Source organism: Bos taurus, chromosome 8, assembly GCF_002263795.3.
Source record: "Bos taurus isolate L1 Dominette 01449 registration number 42190680 breed Hereford chromosome 8, ARS-UCD2.0, whole genome shotgun sequence".
Lineage (NCBI taxonomy): Eukaryota > Metazoa > Chordata > Mammalia > Artiodactyla > Bovidae > Bos > Bos taurus.
In genome coordinates, this window is record NC_037335.1 from 46,412,900 (window position 1) to 46,431,524 (window position 18,625).

Consider the following 18,625-nt stretch of genomic DNA (forward strand, 5'->3'; position numbering starts at 1 on the left):
AGGGTCTGTGTTTCCTGTGCTGAGAAATTGCAACTTTATCCTGTAGGCAGCCAGGATGCATTTTCAGTAGGGCATCATATGTGGTTTGGGCTTCTCAGGTGGTGCTAGTGGTAAATAACCTGCTTGCCAGTGCAGGAGGGTTAGGAGACAGGAGATGGATCTCCTGGAGGGCGGCATGGCAACTCACTACAGTATTCTTGCCTGGAGAATCCCATGGACAGAGTAGCCTGGCGAGCTACATCCATAGGGTCACAAAGAGTTGGACACGACTGAAATAGTGCACACACATGCACCCTCATGTGGTTTATATTATTTTGGAAGCAGTGTGAAGGATGATTTAGAAAGGGTGCAAGATTGGAGGCAAGAAGGCTTTTACAATATGAAGGCAGAGATGATCGGGATTTGAGTCTTGCAGTGGGAAGTAGAAGCAGAAAGAATAGATTTGACAGGATTTTGTCTGCAGATTAATTGCGAGGCATCAGGGTGAAGGAGAAATGGAGCATTTTTCTCAAGTCTCTCTCTTGGCTAATTGGTATAGAGCTGTGTCAAAGAAGGAGTAATTCTGGGAGGATAATAATAAATGCCTTTTGTATCTTGTATATTGAAGTTTCCTGTGGGGCATCTAAAAGGTCTTCTATGGGCAGTATTTATAAGGGTTCAGAGCTTATAGGAAAATGTTAACAGATGAGAGGCTTAAGAATCATGCATATAGGTGATTGTTTAAATTGCCTCGAAGGGAATAGAAATAGAAGTCCAAGTACAGAGTTCCAGAGGAATGCCAACATTTAAGGGCAAGCAGAAGAACTCACAGATTGAGAAGGAACTGTTCAGGGAAGTAAGGGGAGAACCGTGGGAGAGTATTATCAGAGAACCCAAGGAAAAAGAGTGCTTCAAAAACATCATATGATACAGTGAAGTCAGATAACAGTACAGAAAAGAACCTGCTGCATTTAGCAGTCAGGAAATCTTTGGCGCTTTGAGGTAGGGAAAGTGGAAAACTTTGTAGTCATAGAAGAATGAAGGAGTGTGAGGAAGTAAAGCTTGAATGTGAAGAGGAGAAATAAAAGGTAGCTGGAAAGTGCAGAACTAAGTAAGACTTTGTTTATTTTTATGAGAGGACTTTGAGTTTTAGGAATGCAGTAGGAAGAGTAGGCCTAGAGAACTGAAAAGGCTTGGAAGAGAGTAGTCAAGGGAAAGATTCCTGAGAGTTCACCAAGTCCATTGGGATTGAGAGTGGAGGGAAGAGATTTCTAGGCAGAAGTAATAGCATATGCAAAGGCTTTGAGAAGGAAGGAAGCATAAGATAGTCAAGAAACTGAAAGAAATTCCTTATAGGTAAACTTTAGAGGTCTAATTAGAGAATAGGGGAAGGAGATAGAAAATAGAAAAAGATTTAGACCTAAATTATGAAGGGTCCTATTTGTTTCTTTTTTTAACAGCAAGGTGTGTCAGATTTTCTTGTTTACCAACATTATTTGGTGATAAATGGAGTGATGAGTGGGTGGGTAGTGTGAACAGAGGTGGAGGAGATGAAGAGAATCAAAGATGATACTTAGGTTTCTGCTGTGGGCAGAGGAATGAATAATGATATCCTTCACTAAGAGACTACAAGAGTGGTTTTAGATTTTTTTTAAGGCTTATGAAAAAGTAATTCTGGTTTCGGACTGTGAATTTTAAATTATTATAACTAGGCTCAAACACATCTTTATTGATCAAAATAGCAACCATTACAATCAACACATTTTTGCCAACAAGAAATAAGTTTGTTTATTCTTGTAGCATAAAAATCCGTCCTTTAGGATTTGATGAACTCTCTGAAAGCATTTTCTGTCTCATGCTGGTTGTGAAAGTGATTTGCATGCAAACCGTTGTTGAGATGCTTGAAAAAGTGGTAATTGGTTGGTGATAGGTATATGGCCGTTGAGGCAAAACTTCGTTAGCCCAATTCTTTCAACTTTTGAAGAGTTGGTTTTGTGATGTATGGTCAGGCATTATTATGGAGATGAATTGGGCGCATTCTGTTGGCCAGTGTTGGCTGCAGGCATTGCAGTTTCTGTGCATCTCATCAATTTGCTGAGCATGCTTCTCAGATGTAATGGTTTTTTTTCACCAGGATTCAGAAAGCTGGAGTATATCAGATGGGCAGCAGGCCACCAAAAGAGTGACCATGACCTTTTTTTGGTGCAAGTTTGGCTTTGGAAAGTGCTTTGGAGTTTCTTCGTGGTCCAACCACTGAGGAGGTTATCACCGGTTGTCATATAAAATCCACTTTTCGTCACATGGTTTGTTGTTGCATACAATAAGAGAAGATGACACTTCAAAACAACGATTTTTTTTTTCTTGGTCGATTCATGAGGTACCCACTTATCGAGCTTTTCCACCTTTCCAGTTTGCTTCAAATGCCGAATGACCATAGAAGGATTGACATTGAGTTCTTGGACAACTTTTGGTGTAGTTGTAAGAGGTTCAGCATTGATGATCCTCTCAGTTGGTTGTTGTCAACTTCCAGTTGCCGGCCACCGTGCTGCTCATCTTCAAGGCTCTCGTCTCCTTTGCAAAACTTCTTGAGCCAGTGCAGTTTCATTAGCACTTCCTGGGCCAAATGCGTGGTTGATGTTGTGAGTTACTTCTGCTGCCTTACAACCCATTTTGAACTCGAATAAGAAAACTGCTCGAATTTGCATTTTGTCTAACATCATTTCCCTAGCCTAAAATAAATATAAAATACACAGCGAGTAATAAGTCATTAGCAAAAAAAAAAAAAAAGCCAAAAATGTACATTAAAATGATGTATAACATAACCACATTTATTTGAAAATCTATTCCAATATCAAACAGCAAAGTTCAGCAGTGCAAAACCACAGTTACTTTTGCACCAGTGTAATAGTTTTGAATATGTTAAGTTTGAAGTGACCATTGTGGGACATCCAAATAGAGTTCTTGAGGTGGGAATTGAATCTGTAGGTCATCTGAACTGACTTTCAGTATATAGATGTTACCTGAGGCTATGGAGAATATATGAGGTACTAGATAAAGTATGTAAACTCAGAAGAGGGTGGCTCTGAAATTAGCTTTTTCGGAGGGAGGTCAGAGAAAAGGGAACTCACAAAAGGGAATTTCCAATAAACATATTGTAGAATCAGAATGGTTTTTTTTTTCTTTTTTAAATGCAGAGGCTTTATTTAGTTTTGGCAGCTTTTCGTGTTTATAGTATTTGTGTGTAACAATATAGGTCAGAAGTTTTCATGCTTTTTTCTGCTCTATTTGTTTGCTTAAATACCAGTTGCATCACTATTTTAGTAAGACAGTTTACAGCAGGAAATTCAAATATTAAAAGAATGGAGCTGCATGTGTTGATTAAGAAGCTCCAAGTCAGATAATTTTCCAGATGTCTGAAATTCCCAAACTCCCAGGGGCGGGGGAACCTGGTGGGCTGCTGTCTGTGGGGTTGCACAGAGTCGGACACGACTGAAGCGACTTAGTAGTAGTAGTTTTATTTTAACTGTTGTAAAGGGTTGTTTCAAGACTCTGCTGTTACTAGAATAAAGCTTCTGAAAAGATAGATGGATGCTCTGCAGAGAAGTGGGGTTGGAAACCTGCCAGAAAATACTTTTCTTTACCACCTGTATTTATTTTATTACAACTTGGAATTTCAGAATGATTAATTTCTTGGAGTATTAAAGTTGAAGTGTGCTTGGTAAAATTATTTGAATACCTAGGAAGTTAGTAATAGGCTAAGCTTTTACTCTTGGGGAATTAGTTGGTAGCCAACTGAAACTGTGGGCACGGGACATTACTTATGGGGTCCAGTTCCAGATATTCAAGGACATAGTACAAAGATACTGAGTCAGTTTCCTTCGCATTTGCCATAGCTGTCCCTGAAGACTAATATGGATTAGATGCTCCTGTTCCAGGTAGAGAGCAGGACAGCATGCTGCTTTCTAGTATGAGGGAAAGTTACGGACGTGCATGGTGATGATGCACTCTTGTTTCCTCCCATAGGAATAAAATTTAATTTGTACTAGAAATAGATCCTTTGGTGAATGTCTGGCAGTATATTAAAGGAAATTCATGTTATTTTAAAAAGTTAATAAATTAAACTATTGAGTTGATACATCTTCAGTTTTCTAATTATAATAAAAGTAATTCGGTTGACTATGATAAGTTTCTAGTAAGCATTTTAATTCAAGAGAAATATAAATGTAAAATACACAAATTTAGAATGAACTGTCACTTCACTTACATGTAATTTATTTAAAAATCATTTGTACAGTAGCTTTGATGGACTTTCTAATGTATTAGAATTACTAAAGAATAAATTATATCAAACTTTGCTCTATTTAGCAGACTTAATATTTGAGAAAAATTACGTGAAGTTTTATTTTCCCATGAATGTTCTAATTTTAGATATACTTTGTCACTTTTTCATTTCTCTCACTGACAGATTTTTTTCCCTCTAAGTTGTTAACAACCTATAAAGTAATGTTACATTAATATTTATAAGGTTAGTTGGTTTTTAAAGAATTTGAGGAAACCTATAGTTAGTGATAAGGGTAAAGCAAGAAAAAGTGCTTTAGTAGGAAAATATTCTTCACTTCTTGTCTCTACTTAGTAATCTCACCTGTTTATAATTTAGGACATACGATGTCTGTGAAGTATCTCCTGGGCCCCACTTGAATATGATTATCGGAGCTAATGGAACAGGGAAGTCCAGCATCGTGTGTGCCATTTGCCTTGGATTAGCAGGCAAACCTGCTTTCATGGGACGGGCAGATAAGGTAAGTTAACATAGGTACTTTTAACAAAATTCAAAACCATGAATCGCTTTTGGTAACAAATCAATTTCTACATCTTAATTCTTGGGTATGGCAAATGTGTTGTGCTTGAATATAAATGATGAAATTGGCAGGTAGAGACACTGAGGGAAGATCTCCATTTCCAGAAGTAGTTTGCTATATACCTAGAGAATTCTCCAAGTGTGTAACACCTTCAGCCTTAGAAATAGTGTAAGATACAGCTGTTTAAATGTATTGATGGACATGTGAAAAGGAGAAGTAAGTTTCCAAAGGGCACAAATAAAGTAATTTGGATCTGAAGATTTCTGCAAGCTCTGAAGTTGTTTTCCCAGGGTTATTTGCTTACCTTGTGCCCTGAAACCTGGCTTTGAATTCGTTGCATAGGACTGGGGGTCCTGAGGGTGTAGAAGAGTTAGAAGATAAAACTATGAGTACTGTGTGTAGCAGGAAAAACAAAAAATTGCGAAGTGGGGCTACTTAACTCATTGTTATCTCTGAATACAGTAGTAGAAGGAAAAAGAAAAAAAATCTTTCAAACAAGCCTCAACACATACATTGTAATTTTAGTTTAAAGTGTCCTCCCTTAATAATATCTCTGGCAGAAGCAAATGAAATCCTCTGAAGGAAAATGTCTTCAATACAGTCCTCAAAAGAAATCTAAAGTTCCAAGAAATTCATGAGTCCATACCCCCAAAAATCACAAAGCATAGGAGGAAATGAACCACTAAAAATGAGAGCTAATACAAACAACAGGCTATACAATCTGACCTATAGAGCTTGTATATATAGAATGTAAACTAGGAATATTTAGTTTATTTAGGAACTGAAAGAAGGTTGCAAAGAAGTAACAAAAAGATAAGGTAAATTTGAAAAAAGAATCATTGAGAATATAAATTAAAATACATGGGAGAGAAACTTGATGGACAGGTAAAACAAAGCAGACATAATTGAGAATATGTGAACCAAAATACTTGACAGTTTTTCTAAACATGAATTATAGAGCTAAAGCGAAAAAATAAAAAGTAATGAAATCAAGATTGAGACCTGATAGTTGAAGGAAAATAATGGACTAAGGAAGAGGCAATATTCGAAGAAAGAATGACTAAGAATTTTCCAGAAATGTTGAAAAACTTGAATCCTCAGATCCATTGCACCTAAATATATTCCAGATGGCGTAAAAGAAAGAAATACACAAATAGACACATTATAGTAAATTTTAGAATACCAAACATGGGAGTCATATGGTCACAGAATGTGACAGGGTTGAGAGAACAGTCTGAGATCCTCATAAAGGAACTTTGAAAGTGTTTAATTAGGAAGAAGGAAAATTATCTCAGACTTTAATTATCTCAGAAGAAAGTCTGAGAGGTAAAAAGATGTGAGCAATGAAATGGTAAACATATAGTAAGTGTTAGTTGCTCAGTTGTGTCCAACTCTTTGCAATCCCGTGGACTGTAGCCCACCAGGCTCCTATGTCCATGGAATTTTGCAGTTAAGAATACTGGAGTAGGTTGCCATTCCCTTCTCCGGGAGAACTTCCCAACCCAGGGATCGAACCCAGGCCTCCCACATTGTAGGCAGATTCTTCACCATCTCACCAGTGAAGCCTACTAAATACTAAACATGTAGTAAAGTTATGTGTAAACTGTATAAAATAATACTGATGTGTCAATTTTTTAAATCAAAGAAGATACAACTAAATGTTGTCAAAGCTGTGATCAAAGTTAAAGTATTCTCTGTATTGTTGGGAGAAAGTTAAGATATTTGTTAGCTTAAGAGTTTATTAAGTTAAATATGCATGTTAAAGTTTGTAGAGTAAACCAGTTAAAAAAAAATAAGCCAAAATATGTAACTTCCAAACAGGAAAGATTAAAGTAGGAGGAGCGAAGTAGAGGAAAAATAACCACTGCCCAAACAATCCAGAAGGAGTCTTGAGAAAGGAGAAAGAGAAAAGAAACAGAAATGTGAAAAAGGACATCATTAGAAAACATAAAAAGAGTGGAAATCCATGCACAATACATTTCACAATAATTATGACTGCCACCAGGGCATTACAAGAATGCAGCAGAGGTTTATATATTCATAATGTAAGAATATTATGAGAATCATTCCAATAAAGCATAAATATTTTAAAAGTTGTGATTGTATATATTTCCGTCTGAGCCACCGGGGAAGCCCCGTATATATTTCTACAGCTATTTAAATTATCAAAACTAACTCTAAGTAGAGAAGATAAGTTAGCTGGTAAGTTTTTTCTCATAGAGAACACCAGACAAAAACAAAATGTGGATTAGTCCTAACAGCAAAAGTTGCTGTTTACACAGGAAAATGTGACTTTAGTTACCCAAATCAATCAAGGATAGCATGAGAAAATAACAAGCCCCTTTCACGCATGAATCTGGAGGCAAAAGTCACACACAAAAAAGGAACTTTAGCATGTTGAATTTAATAATATATAATGCATTGTGACCAAATCGAAGTTATTCAAGAAATGAGAGATTGATTATTAGGAAAAAATTAACATGATACACCATATTTTAAAGAAGTAGAACTCAATAATTTCTCAACAGCTAAAAAGCAATCAGTTAAATTCCACAGTAATTTATGATTAAAAACTCTTAGTAAACTAGGAATAGAATGGACGTTTCTTAATTTCAGGAGATATCTGTGAAAATGTACCCGTCAAGGTTACCTACTGTCATTACTATTGAACATTGTATTGGAAGTTCTAGGTAGAAGAGAAAAGATATGTGTTGAAAAGAAAGAAAACTCTGAATCACAGATTGTAAGAATGTCTGCTTAAAAACCATAAAGAAATTCTGGCTAAGCCTCCCAATGGATTAATATGCAAATTTAATAGGGCTAAATCACCTATCAACAGAAAATTGGATTAAAGATTTACTGAGCATGGCCCCACCCTTCAGAACAAGACCCAGTTTCTCCCTCAGTCAGTCTCTCCCATCAGGAAGCTTCCATAAGCCTCTTATCCTTCTCCATTATGGGGCAGACAGACAGAAAACCATAATCACAAAAAACTAACCAATCTGCTCACATGGACCACAGCCTTGTCTAACTCAATGAAACTGAGTCATGCCGTGTATGGCCACCAAAGACAGATGGGTCATGGTGGAGAGTTCTGACAAAACGTGGTCCACTGGAGAACCGAATGGCAAACCACTTCAGTAGTTTCCTTGAGAACCCCATGAACAGTATGAAAAGCGAAAAAGATAGGACACTGAAAGATGAACTCCCCAGGTCGGTAGGTGCCCAGTATGCTATGGGAGATCAGTGGAGAAACAACTCCAGAAAGAATGAAGAGATGGAGCCAAAGCAACAACACTCAGTTGTGGATGTGACTGGTAAGGGAAGTAAAATCCGATGCTGTAAAGAGCAATATTGCATAGGAACCTGGAATGTTAGGTCCATGAATCAAGGCAAATTGGAAGTGACCGAATAGGAGAAGGCAAGAGTGAACATTGACGTTTTAGGAATCAGTGAACTAAAATGGACTGGAATGGGTGAATTTAACTCAGATGACCATTATATCTATACTTTGGGCAAGAATCCCATAGAAGACATGGAGTAGCCATCATAGTCAACAAAAGAGTCTGAAATGCAGTACTTGGATGCAATCTCAGAAACGACAAATGATCTCTGTTTCTTTCCAAGGCAAACCATTCAGTATCACAGTAATCCAAGTCTGTGCCCCGACCGGTAATGCTGAAGAAGCTGAAGTTGAATGGTTCTATGAAGACCTCCAAAACCTTCTAGAACTAACACCCAAAAAAGAATCCTTTTCATTTTAGGGGACTGGAAAGCAAAAGTAGGAAGTCAAGAAATAGCTGGAGTAACAGGCAAATTTGGCCTTGGAGTATAGAACGTAGCAAGGCAAAGGCTAACAGTTTTGCCAAGAGAACGCACTGGTCATAGCAAATGCTGTCTTCCAACAACACAAGAGAAGACTCTACACATGGACGTCACCAGATGGTTAGTACCGATATCAGACCGCTTGTATTCTTTGGAACCAAAGATGGAGAAGCTCTTTACAGTCAGCAAAAACAAGACCAGGAGCTGACTGTGGCACAGATCATGAAAATAAATATTGCCAAGTTCATACTTAAATTGAAAAAAGTAGGGAAAACCACTAGACCACTCAGGTATGACCTAAATCAAATCCCTTACGACTATACAGTGGCAATGAGAAATAGATTTAAGGGACTAGATCTGATAGAGTGCCTGAAGAACTATGGACTGAGGTTCATGATATTGTACAGGAGGCAGTGATCAAGACCATCCCAAAGAAAAAGAAATGCAAAAAGGCAAAATGGTTGTTTGAGGAGGCCTTACAAAGATCTGAGAAGAGAAATGAAAGGCAAAGGAGAAAAGGAAAGATAATTCCATTTGGATGCAGAGTTCCAAAGAACAGCAAGGAAAGATTAGAAAGCCTTCCTCAATGATCAGTGCAAAGAAATAGAGGAAAACAATAGAATGGGAAAGACTAGAGATCTCTTCAAGAAAATTAAAGATACCAAGGGAACATTTTATGCAAAGATGGGCACAATAAAGGACAGAAATGGTATGGACCTAACAGAAGCAGAAGATATTAGTAAGAGGTGGCAAGAATATACAGAACAACTGTACAAAACAGATCTTCATGACTCAGATAATCATGATGGTGTGCTTACTCACCTGGAGCCAGACATCTTGGAATGCGAAGTCAAGTGGGCCTTAGGGGAAGCATCACTATGACAAAGCTAGTGGAGGTAGTGGAGCTTCAGTTGAGCTATTTCAAATCCTAAAAGATGATGCTATGAAAGTGCTGCACTCATTATGTCAGCAAATTTGGAAAATTCAGCAGTGGCCATAGGACTACAAAAGGTCGGTTTTCATTCCAGTCCCAAAGAAAGGCAATGCCAAAGAATGTTTAAACTACCGCACAATTGCACTCATCTCACATGCTAGCAAAGTAATGCTCAAAATTCTCCAAGCCAGGCTTCAATAGTCCATGAATTGTGAACTTCCATATGTACAAACTGGATTTAGAAAAGGCAGAGGAACCAGAGATCAAATTGACAACATCTGCTGGATCATCGGAAAAGCAAAGAGTTTCAGAAAAACATCTATTTCTGCTTTATTGACTATGTCAAAGCCTTTGACTGTGTGGAATCACAACAAACTATGGAAAATTCTTCAAGAGATGGGAACACCAGACCACCTTACCTGCCTCCTGAGAAAACTGTGTGCAGGTCAAGAAGCAACAGTGAGAACTGGACACAGAACAACAGACTGGTGCCAAATCAGAAAAGAAACATATCAAGGCTGTATATTGTCACCCTGCTTATTTAACTTACATGCAGAGTTTATCATGTGAAATGCCGGACTGTATGAAGCACAAACTGGAATCAAGGTTGCTGGGAGAAATATCAGTAACCTCATATATGCAGATGATACCACCCTTACGGCAGAAAGTGAAGAAGAACTAAAGAGCCTCCTGATGAAAGTGAAAGAGGAAAGTGAAAAACTTGACTTAAAACTCAACATTCAGGAAACTAACATCATGACATCTGGTCCAGTCACGTCATGGCAGATAGACGGGGAAACAATGGAAACAGTGAGAGACTTTATTTTGGGGGGCTCCAAAATCACTGCAAATGGTGAGTCAGTTCAGTTCAGTCACTCAGTTGTGTCTGACTCTTTGCTACCCCATGAATTGCAGCAAGCCAGGCCTCCCTGTCCATCACCAACTGCCAGAGTTTACCCAAACCTATGTCCACTGAGTTGGTGATGCCATCCAACCATCTCATCCTTGTCATCCCCTTCTCGTCCTGCCCTCGGTCTTTCCCAGCATCAGGGTCTTTTCAAATGAGTCAGCTCTTCGCATCAGGTGGTCAAAGTATTGGAGTTTCAGCTTTAACATCAGTCCTTCCAATGAACACCCAGGACTGATCTCCCTTAGCATGGACTGCTTGGATCTCTTTGTGATCCTAGAGGCTCTCAAGAGTCTTCTCCAACACCACAGTTCAAAAGTATCAATTCTTTAGCGCTTAGCTTTCTTTATAGTCCAACTCTCACATCTGTACATGACTACTGGAAAAACCATAGCCTTGACTAGATGGACCTTTGTTGGCAAAGTAATGTCTGTGCTTTTGAATATGCTATCTAGGTTGGTCATAACTTTCCTTCCAAGGAATAAGTGTCTTTTATTTTCATGGCTGCAGTCACCTTCTGCAGTGATTTTGGAGCCCCCCAAAAATAAAGTCAGCCACTGTTTCCACTGTTTGCCCATCTTTTTGCCATGAAGTGCTGGGACCGGATGTCATGATCTTAGTTTTCTGAATGTTGAGTTTTAAGCCAGCTTTTTCACTCTCCTCTTTCACTTTCATCAAGAGGCTCTTTAGTTCTTCACTTCTTGCCATAAGGGTGGTGTCATCTGCATATCTGAGGTTATTGATATTTCTCCCAGCAATCTTGATTCTGGCTTGTGCTTCCTCCAGCCCAGGATTTCTCATGATATACTCTGCCCATAAGTTAAATAGGCAGGGTGACAATATACAGCCTTAACATACTCCTTTTCCTATTTGGAACCAGTCTGTTGTTCCATGTCCAGTTCTAACTGTTGCTTCCTGACCTGCATACAGGTTTCCCAAGAGGCAGGTCAGGTGGTCTGGTATCCCCATCTCCTTCAGAATTTTTCACAGTTTATTGTGCCCCACATAGTCAAAGGCTTTGGCATAGTGAATAAAGCAGAAATAGATGTTTTTCTGGAACTCTCTTGCTTTTTCGATCATCCAGTGGATATTGGCAATTTGGTCTCTGGTTCCTCTGCCTTTTCTAAAACCAGCTTGAATATCTAGAAGTTCATGGTTCACGTATTGTTGAAGCCTGGCTTGGAGAATTTTGAGCATTACTAGCGTGTGAAATGAGTGCAGTTGTGCGGTAATTTGAGCATTCTTTGGCATTGCCTTTCTTTGGGATTGGAATGAAAAGTAGCCTTTTCAATTTTCCAGTCCTGTGGCTGAGTTTTCCAAATTTGCTGGCATATTGAGTGCAGCACTTACACAGCATCATCTTTCAGGATTTGAAATAGCTCAACTGGAATTGCATCACCTCTGCTAGCTTTGTTCATAGTGATACTTCCTAAGGCCCACTTGACTTTATATTCCTGCAGCCATGCAATCAAAAGACACTTGCTCTTTGAAAGAAAAGCTATGACCAACCTAGTCAGCATATTATAAAGCAGAGATATTACTTTGCTGACAAAGGTCGATCTAGTCATAGTCAAAACTATGGTTTTTCCAGTAGGCAAGTATGTATATGAGAGTTGGAATATAAAGAAAGCTAGGTGCCCCAAAATTGATGCCTTTGAATTGTGGTGTTGGAGAAGAGTCTTGAGAGTCCCTTGGACTTCAAGAAGATCCAACCAGTCCATCCTAAGGGACATCGGTCCTGAATATTCATTGGAAGGACTAATGTTGTAGCTGAAACTTGAGTACTTTGGCCACCTGATGTGAAGAACTGACTCATTTGAAAAGACCCTGATGGTGGGAAAGATTGAAGGCTGGAGGAAAAGGGGATGACAGAGGGTGAGATGGTTGGATGGCATTGCCGACTCAATGTGCATGAGTGTGAGTAAACTCCAGGAATTGGTGATGGACAGGGAAGCCTGGTGTGGTCTAGTGCATGGTGTCACAGAGTCAGACATGACTGAACGACTAAACTGAGATGTAAGATAATGTAACACTGACATTGAATCTGTGAATGCATTGATCTTGCATATCCTAACCTTCAGATATCTGAGAAATGTATGTTTAAGCCACCTACTCTGTGGGACTTTTGTTACAAAATCCCAGACTAAGGCAAGGACCTTTTTCATTCTTACTAATGATTCCAAAACCTTTTCTGTGAGTTATATCTATTGATTAGAATTAATAATAAACTTAGAAATAATTAGCAGTTTAGAAATAAGAACTGAGAACCCCCTAAAAATGTTGTATAACAGAAATGAGTTGCATTTTCTGTGTTCACTGACAGTGAACAGTAAATGCAATTAAAATGGATATTATAGCAACAAAGGTATAAGTTACATAGCCGCACATAAAAGATAGTATGCAGAGATTATAGTTTTTATTTTAAAATGTTAATGTTTGATACATGTCATGTTAAGTGTCATTCCAGTCAGAATCCTGCTACCGTCTATAAAAATTACAAGCTGGTACTAAAATTTGGATGAAAATACAGAGGGCCAAAAATAGCTAAGCTCCTTCTAAAGAAATAGGATAAAATGGAAAAACTTGTCTACTGGATATCAAGATGATACAATATTTGGTAAATTAAGACATTGTGGTGTTGATGTAGGGTAGACTAGTGTGATGTGACAGAATAAAGAGCTAAGATACAAAGCTTAGTAAAAACTTGATTTATGACAGAACTGACATTGTAGGTGAGTGAGGAAGAGACGGAAAATGGTACTGAGACAACTGGGTATTGGTATAGGAAAAGATGAAATTGAGTCCTTTCCTCATACTTTAACAAAAATTAGTTCCAGGTGGATTAAATATCTAAATGTGATTGACCAGGAAGTTTTTAGAAGACATCAGTAGTAGAAGAGAATATTTTTGTGACTTCGGGTTAAGAAAATGTCTTCAAGTATAGACCTAAAGGGAAAAGTTGATAATTTCAACTATAATAAAACTAAGGAACTTCTGTTCATCTAAAAGACACCTTGTAGAGAAAAGACTAGTCACAAATTGGGAGCATGTATATATAGCACATATAACAAGATTGATATACAGACTATATAATAAGCAAAATAATGACAACTCATAAGACATGTGAGCAAAAGATCCGCTTTAATGTCTCACAGTCAAGAGGCAACCCAGACAACCAGTACATTCCTACAGACATGAAAAGATGCTCAACTTCATTAGTTATTAGAGAAATGCACATTAGCCCTAGCAAGGTATATCTATCAGACCCACCAGAATTCCATTGGTGCCATGTGCTTATAAGGATATAAAACAGTGGAAACTCTGATGCATTCTTGGTGGGAATATGAATTTGTACAACCCCCTTGGAAAGTGCTATGGTATTACCTAGTAAATCTGTAAATGCTTATATCCAGTGCCTCAAAAATTCTGCTTTCTAGGTACCCTAGTCAGCTTTTGTGCATTTATACTAGGTGAAATCATGGAAATACTTACAGAAGTATTGTTTGCAGTGAATTCTGGAATAGTCAAATACAATTGAATATTATATGACAATAGAAACAAACTTTGGCTCACTGGTTAAATATCAAAAACATAATTTTAAGGAAAAATACCATCTTGGAAAAATACACGTAATGTGAGTTTGTTTCTAGAACAGTCAAAAACATTTGGACTCTCATACAGTACAAAACAAAAGTAAAGGAATTATCAGTTTGCTTGCTTGCTTGCTAAGTCGCTTCAGTCATGTCCGACTCTGTGCAACCCCATAGACGGCATCCCACCAGGCTCCCCTGTCCCTGGGATTCTCCAGGCAAGAACACTGGGGTGGGTTGCCATTTAATTAAATCAGTTTAGAGATTACATTTGTTGTTTCATTTTTTAAACTTTTTATTTTATATTGGAGTATAGCCGATTAACAATGTTGTGATAGTTTCAGCTGGACAGCAAAGATACTCAGCCATGCATATACATGTATCCATTCTCCCCCAAACTCCCCTCCCATCCAGGCTGCCAAATAACATTGAGTAGAGTTCCCTGTGCTATACAGTAGGACCTTATTGGTTATCTATTTAAAATATATAACAGTGTGTACATGTTGATCCCAAACTCCTAACTATTCCTTTCCCTCTTTCTTCCCCATTAGTTGAGAGAAAAAGGATGCAATTAGTATGAATTAAGGAATGTCAGATACACTGTTAGTGACCAGTTCCTTAAACTGGTAGATATATGGTTGTTTTATTATTTCTAAACAGTTCATGAAGTTTGTATATACTGTTGGTATATATTTCACATGAAAACATGTTTTAAAAAGAAAGTCTAAAAGTTGAGTTACTTGACTGTAAAATATTTTTAAAACTTGAAATGATTGTTTTATTTTTCTAAACTACTGTAAATATTATAATCAAAGTGATATTACAGGTTTTTAAGCAAGGCTTAATATTTAATGTGCCGGCTTACATGGTGTCTCCATGATAAAGAATCTACCTGCCAACGCAGGGGATGCAGGTTGAATCCCTGGGTCAGAAAAATCTTCTGTAGAAGAAAATGACAACCCAATCCAGTATGCTTGCCTGGAGAATCTCATGAACAGAAGGAGCTGGGCTGGCTACAGTCCATAGTGTTGCAAAAGAGTCAGACACAACTTAGCGAATAAACAACAGCAAAATTTAATGTAGGTTACAAGATTGATTTCTATACCCCTTAACATTATAAATAACCTATTCAAAATAAAATTTTTAATGCCATAAGAGGGGCATTTATGAGATAGAAAAGATACTGATTTATTAATGATTAATTTTGTAACCTGAACCAGTTACTTGTCTGGGATTCAGTTTTTATTTCAGAGAACAGGGTTTGGAGTAGATAATTTCCAAGGACATACTCAGATTTTTATTAATATTATGTTGTGTTTGTTTTTTTGGCCACACTGCACAGCTTGTGGGATTTTAGTTCCCCAACCAGGAATCTAACGCAGGCCTTTGGCAGTGAAAGTGCCAATTCTAACCACTGGACTGCCAGGGAATTCCCTATATGTAGTTTTTTAAATTGTCAGAAACTGTTTATTAAATCATTCTCTCTCTGTAATGGTCTGGATTGTATTCCAAGGGCTGCCTTAGTCAGAATGGATTGGGCTGTAACAATTTTCACCAACCTTCTTATTTATTTTTGTCATGAAGATACATCTGTCCTTACCCTTGAGTGGTAGGCTTTTTAAAGGAAGCTGTGAAGTGCAGTTTTCTTAGATGACAGCTTGCAGACATTTGTGTATCCACAGATATGTTCAGGGGATGTCCAAATTCTTAGCAAAAAATTTTTAATGTTGTATTTTTATTTAAATGCAATATAAAAATTTAGTATAAGCATTTCTGCACCACTGGTACAAATACTTTATAATAACTGCCTTCTAATTTTTTAATTTCTTCCATTTGGTAACAAGTATTTCAGTTATTACAACCTAATGAGCAGATGCCCCACTCCTAAAAAAATGCCATTGTTTTCCTTATTTATGAAAAAACTGAAACAGAGACGTTAAGTAACCCAGTCAAGGTGAAACAGCTTGTATATGGCAGAGCTGAGATTTGAACTAGACATGGTCTATGTTGAAGCCTGTACTCTTGATCATTAAACTGTACTTTCTTGTTACAGGAATAGACTTTCTTTTTCATCTTCCTGGTTCTCAGTTTCATCATCTGTAAAATGGTTATAATACATATCTCATTAATTTGCTCATGAGTATTAAATGAGAAAATTGTGTATCAAGTGCTTGGAACATAAACATAGTAATGCTTAATAAATGTTAACTGTTGTGGTTATAATTGTCATCATCATTGTCATTACCACTATTAAAAAAACAATTATTTGCAAGGTGTATTTCCCACCTTTTTTGAGTATTACTTAATTATAGCCTGATTCAAGATCCAGTCTGATTTTTTTAGGTCCAGGGTCTTTTTTCATACTTTACACTCACATACATATAGAAAGTAGCTTAAATACATCTATTTTATGATATAAATTGTGCTCACTTAAATCGTATTTACTATATTTATTGGATTATTTAAAAAGTGCTTGGTGATAGGTGTATACTAATTAATAGCAGGATGGGTGCTATTAGAGTGATTATTAATATTTAATCTGTGCAGCTCCATAGAAGTACTCAGTCTGGAGCTCGATAACTTGGCCTCAGATTTTTGCTCTGCACTACTTATTGTTAATAGCTTTGTCATGAAGTTTGTAAGAGGCTCTTAAATGCATAGAAAGATCAATAACTCTTAGAATATTAAAATACTGGTAGCTTAGAATATTATCATCTGTGAGTGGAAACAGTGGAGGAGCCTAAATCTGGAAAGGGTACAGTTAGAAAGTGAAGTAAGTGAATGTACAGAATAGTTATTGAAAGAATCTTGATCTGACAAATAATAATGACTTTTGCTATATCTCACCTGGGAATGTCACCACACAGCTCACTTTGTCTTTTTTTATATCTTAGGTTGGCTTTTTTGTGAAGAGAGGATGTTCCAAAGGCATGGTTGAAATTGAATTGTAAGTGTTAAAAGTACTGAAACCACTTTTTTCTGCATAATTTCTTAGTTTATGTTTATGCATTCCTGATGACTTTAGTCAAGAGTAATAACACAGTGTTTACAGTTGTTGTTCAGTCGCTAAGTCATATCTGACTGTTTGCAGCCCCATGGACTGCAGCACTCCAGGCTTCCCAGATGTCCTTCACTATCTCCTGGAGTTTGCTTAGATTCACGTCTACTTAGTTGATGATCTAACCGTCTCATCCTCTGACACCGCCTTCTCCTTTTGTCTTCAGTTTTTCCTAGCTCAGGGTATTTTTCAATGAGTTGGCTGTTACATCAAATGCCAAAGTATGGGAGCTTCAGCATCAGTTCTTCCAATGAACATTCAGGGTTGATTTCCTTTAAGATTGACTAGTTTGATCTCCTTGCTGTCCAAGGGAATGTCAAGAGTCATCTCTAGCACCACAGTTCTATGGTGTCGGTTCTTCAGTGCTCAGCCTTCTTTATTTTCCAACTCTCACATTCATACACGACTACTGGAAAAACTGTAACTTTGACTATAAGGACTTTTGTCGGCAAAGTGATATCTTTGCTTCTTAATACGCCGTCTAGGTTTGTCATAGCTTTCCTTCTAAGGAGCAAGTGTCTTTTAATTTTGTGGCTGCAGTTACTGTCTGCAGTAATTTTGAAGCCCAAGAAAATAAAGTCTGCTTCCACTTTTCCCCTCTCTGTTTGTCATGAAGGGATGCGACTGGATGCCATCATGTTAAGTTTTTTGACTGTTGAGTTTTAAGCCAACTTTTTCACTTTTTCATCCTCATCAAGAGGCTCTTTAGTTTCTCTTCACTTTCTGCCATTAGAGTGATATCATCTGCATGTCTGAGATTGTTGATATTTCTCCTGTCAGTCTTGATTCAAGCTTGTGATTCATCCAGCCCAGCATTTTTCATAATGTACTCTATCAGTTCAGTTCAGTTGCTCAGTCGTGTCTGACTCTTTGCGACCCCATGAATCGAAGCACGCCAGGCCTCCCTGTCCATCACCAACTCCCGGAGTTCACTCAAACTCATGTCCATCGAGTCAGTGATGCTATCTAGCCATCTCATCCTCTGTCGTCCCCTTCTCCTCCTGCCCCCAATCCCTCCCAGCATCAGAGTCTTTTCCAATGAGTTAGCTCTTCGCCTGAGGTGGCCAGAGTACTGGAGTTTCAGCTTTAGCATCAGTCCTTCCAATGAACACCCAGGGCTGACCTCCTTTAGAATGGACTGGTTGGATCTCCTTGCAGTCCAAGGGACTCTCAAGAGTCTTCTCCAACACCACAGTTCAAAAGCATCAATTCTTCGGTGCTCAGCCTTCTTCACAGTCCAACTCTCACATCCATACATGACCACAGGAAAAACCGTAGCCTTGACTAGATGGATCTTTGTTGGCAAAGTAATGTCTCTGCTTTTGAATATGCTATCTAGGTTGGTCATAACTTTCCTTCCAAGGAGTAAGCGTCTTTTAATTTCATGGCTGCAGTCACCATCTGCAGTGATTTTGGAGCCCAGAAAAATAGTCTGCCGCTGTTTCCACTGTTTCCCCATCTATTTCCCATGAA

General features: G+C 37.9%; 1 protein-coding gene across 7 annotated transcripts in view; it reads left to right on the plus strand.

Annotated features, from left to right (window-relative positions):
* The window catches only part of SMC5 (structural maintenance of chromosomes 5), a 117,975-nt gene that overhangs the window by 1,460 nt on the left and 97,890 nt on the right, over positions 1-18,625 (plus strand). For 6 of the 7 annotated variants that reach the window (XM_024996166.2, XM_024996167.2, XM_002689640.7 and 3 more), the window contains exons 2-3: positions 4,637-4,778; positions 16,989-17,041. In XM_024996166.2, the coding sequence (XP_024851934.1) occupies positions 4,637-4,778; positions 16,989-17,041 (195 nt within the window). Of the gene's footprint in view, positions 1-2,113; positions 2,619-4,636; positions 4,779-16,988; positions 17,042-18,625 lie in introns of all 7 variants that reach the window. The other variant, XM_059889455.1, reaches the window with a different exon arrangement.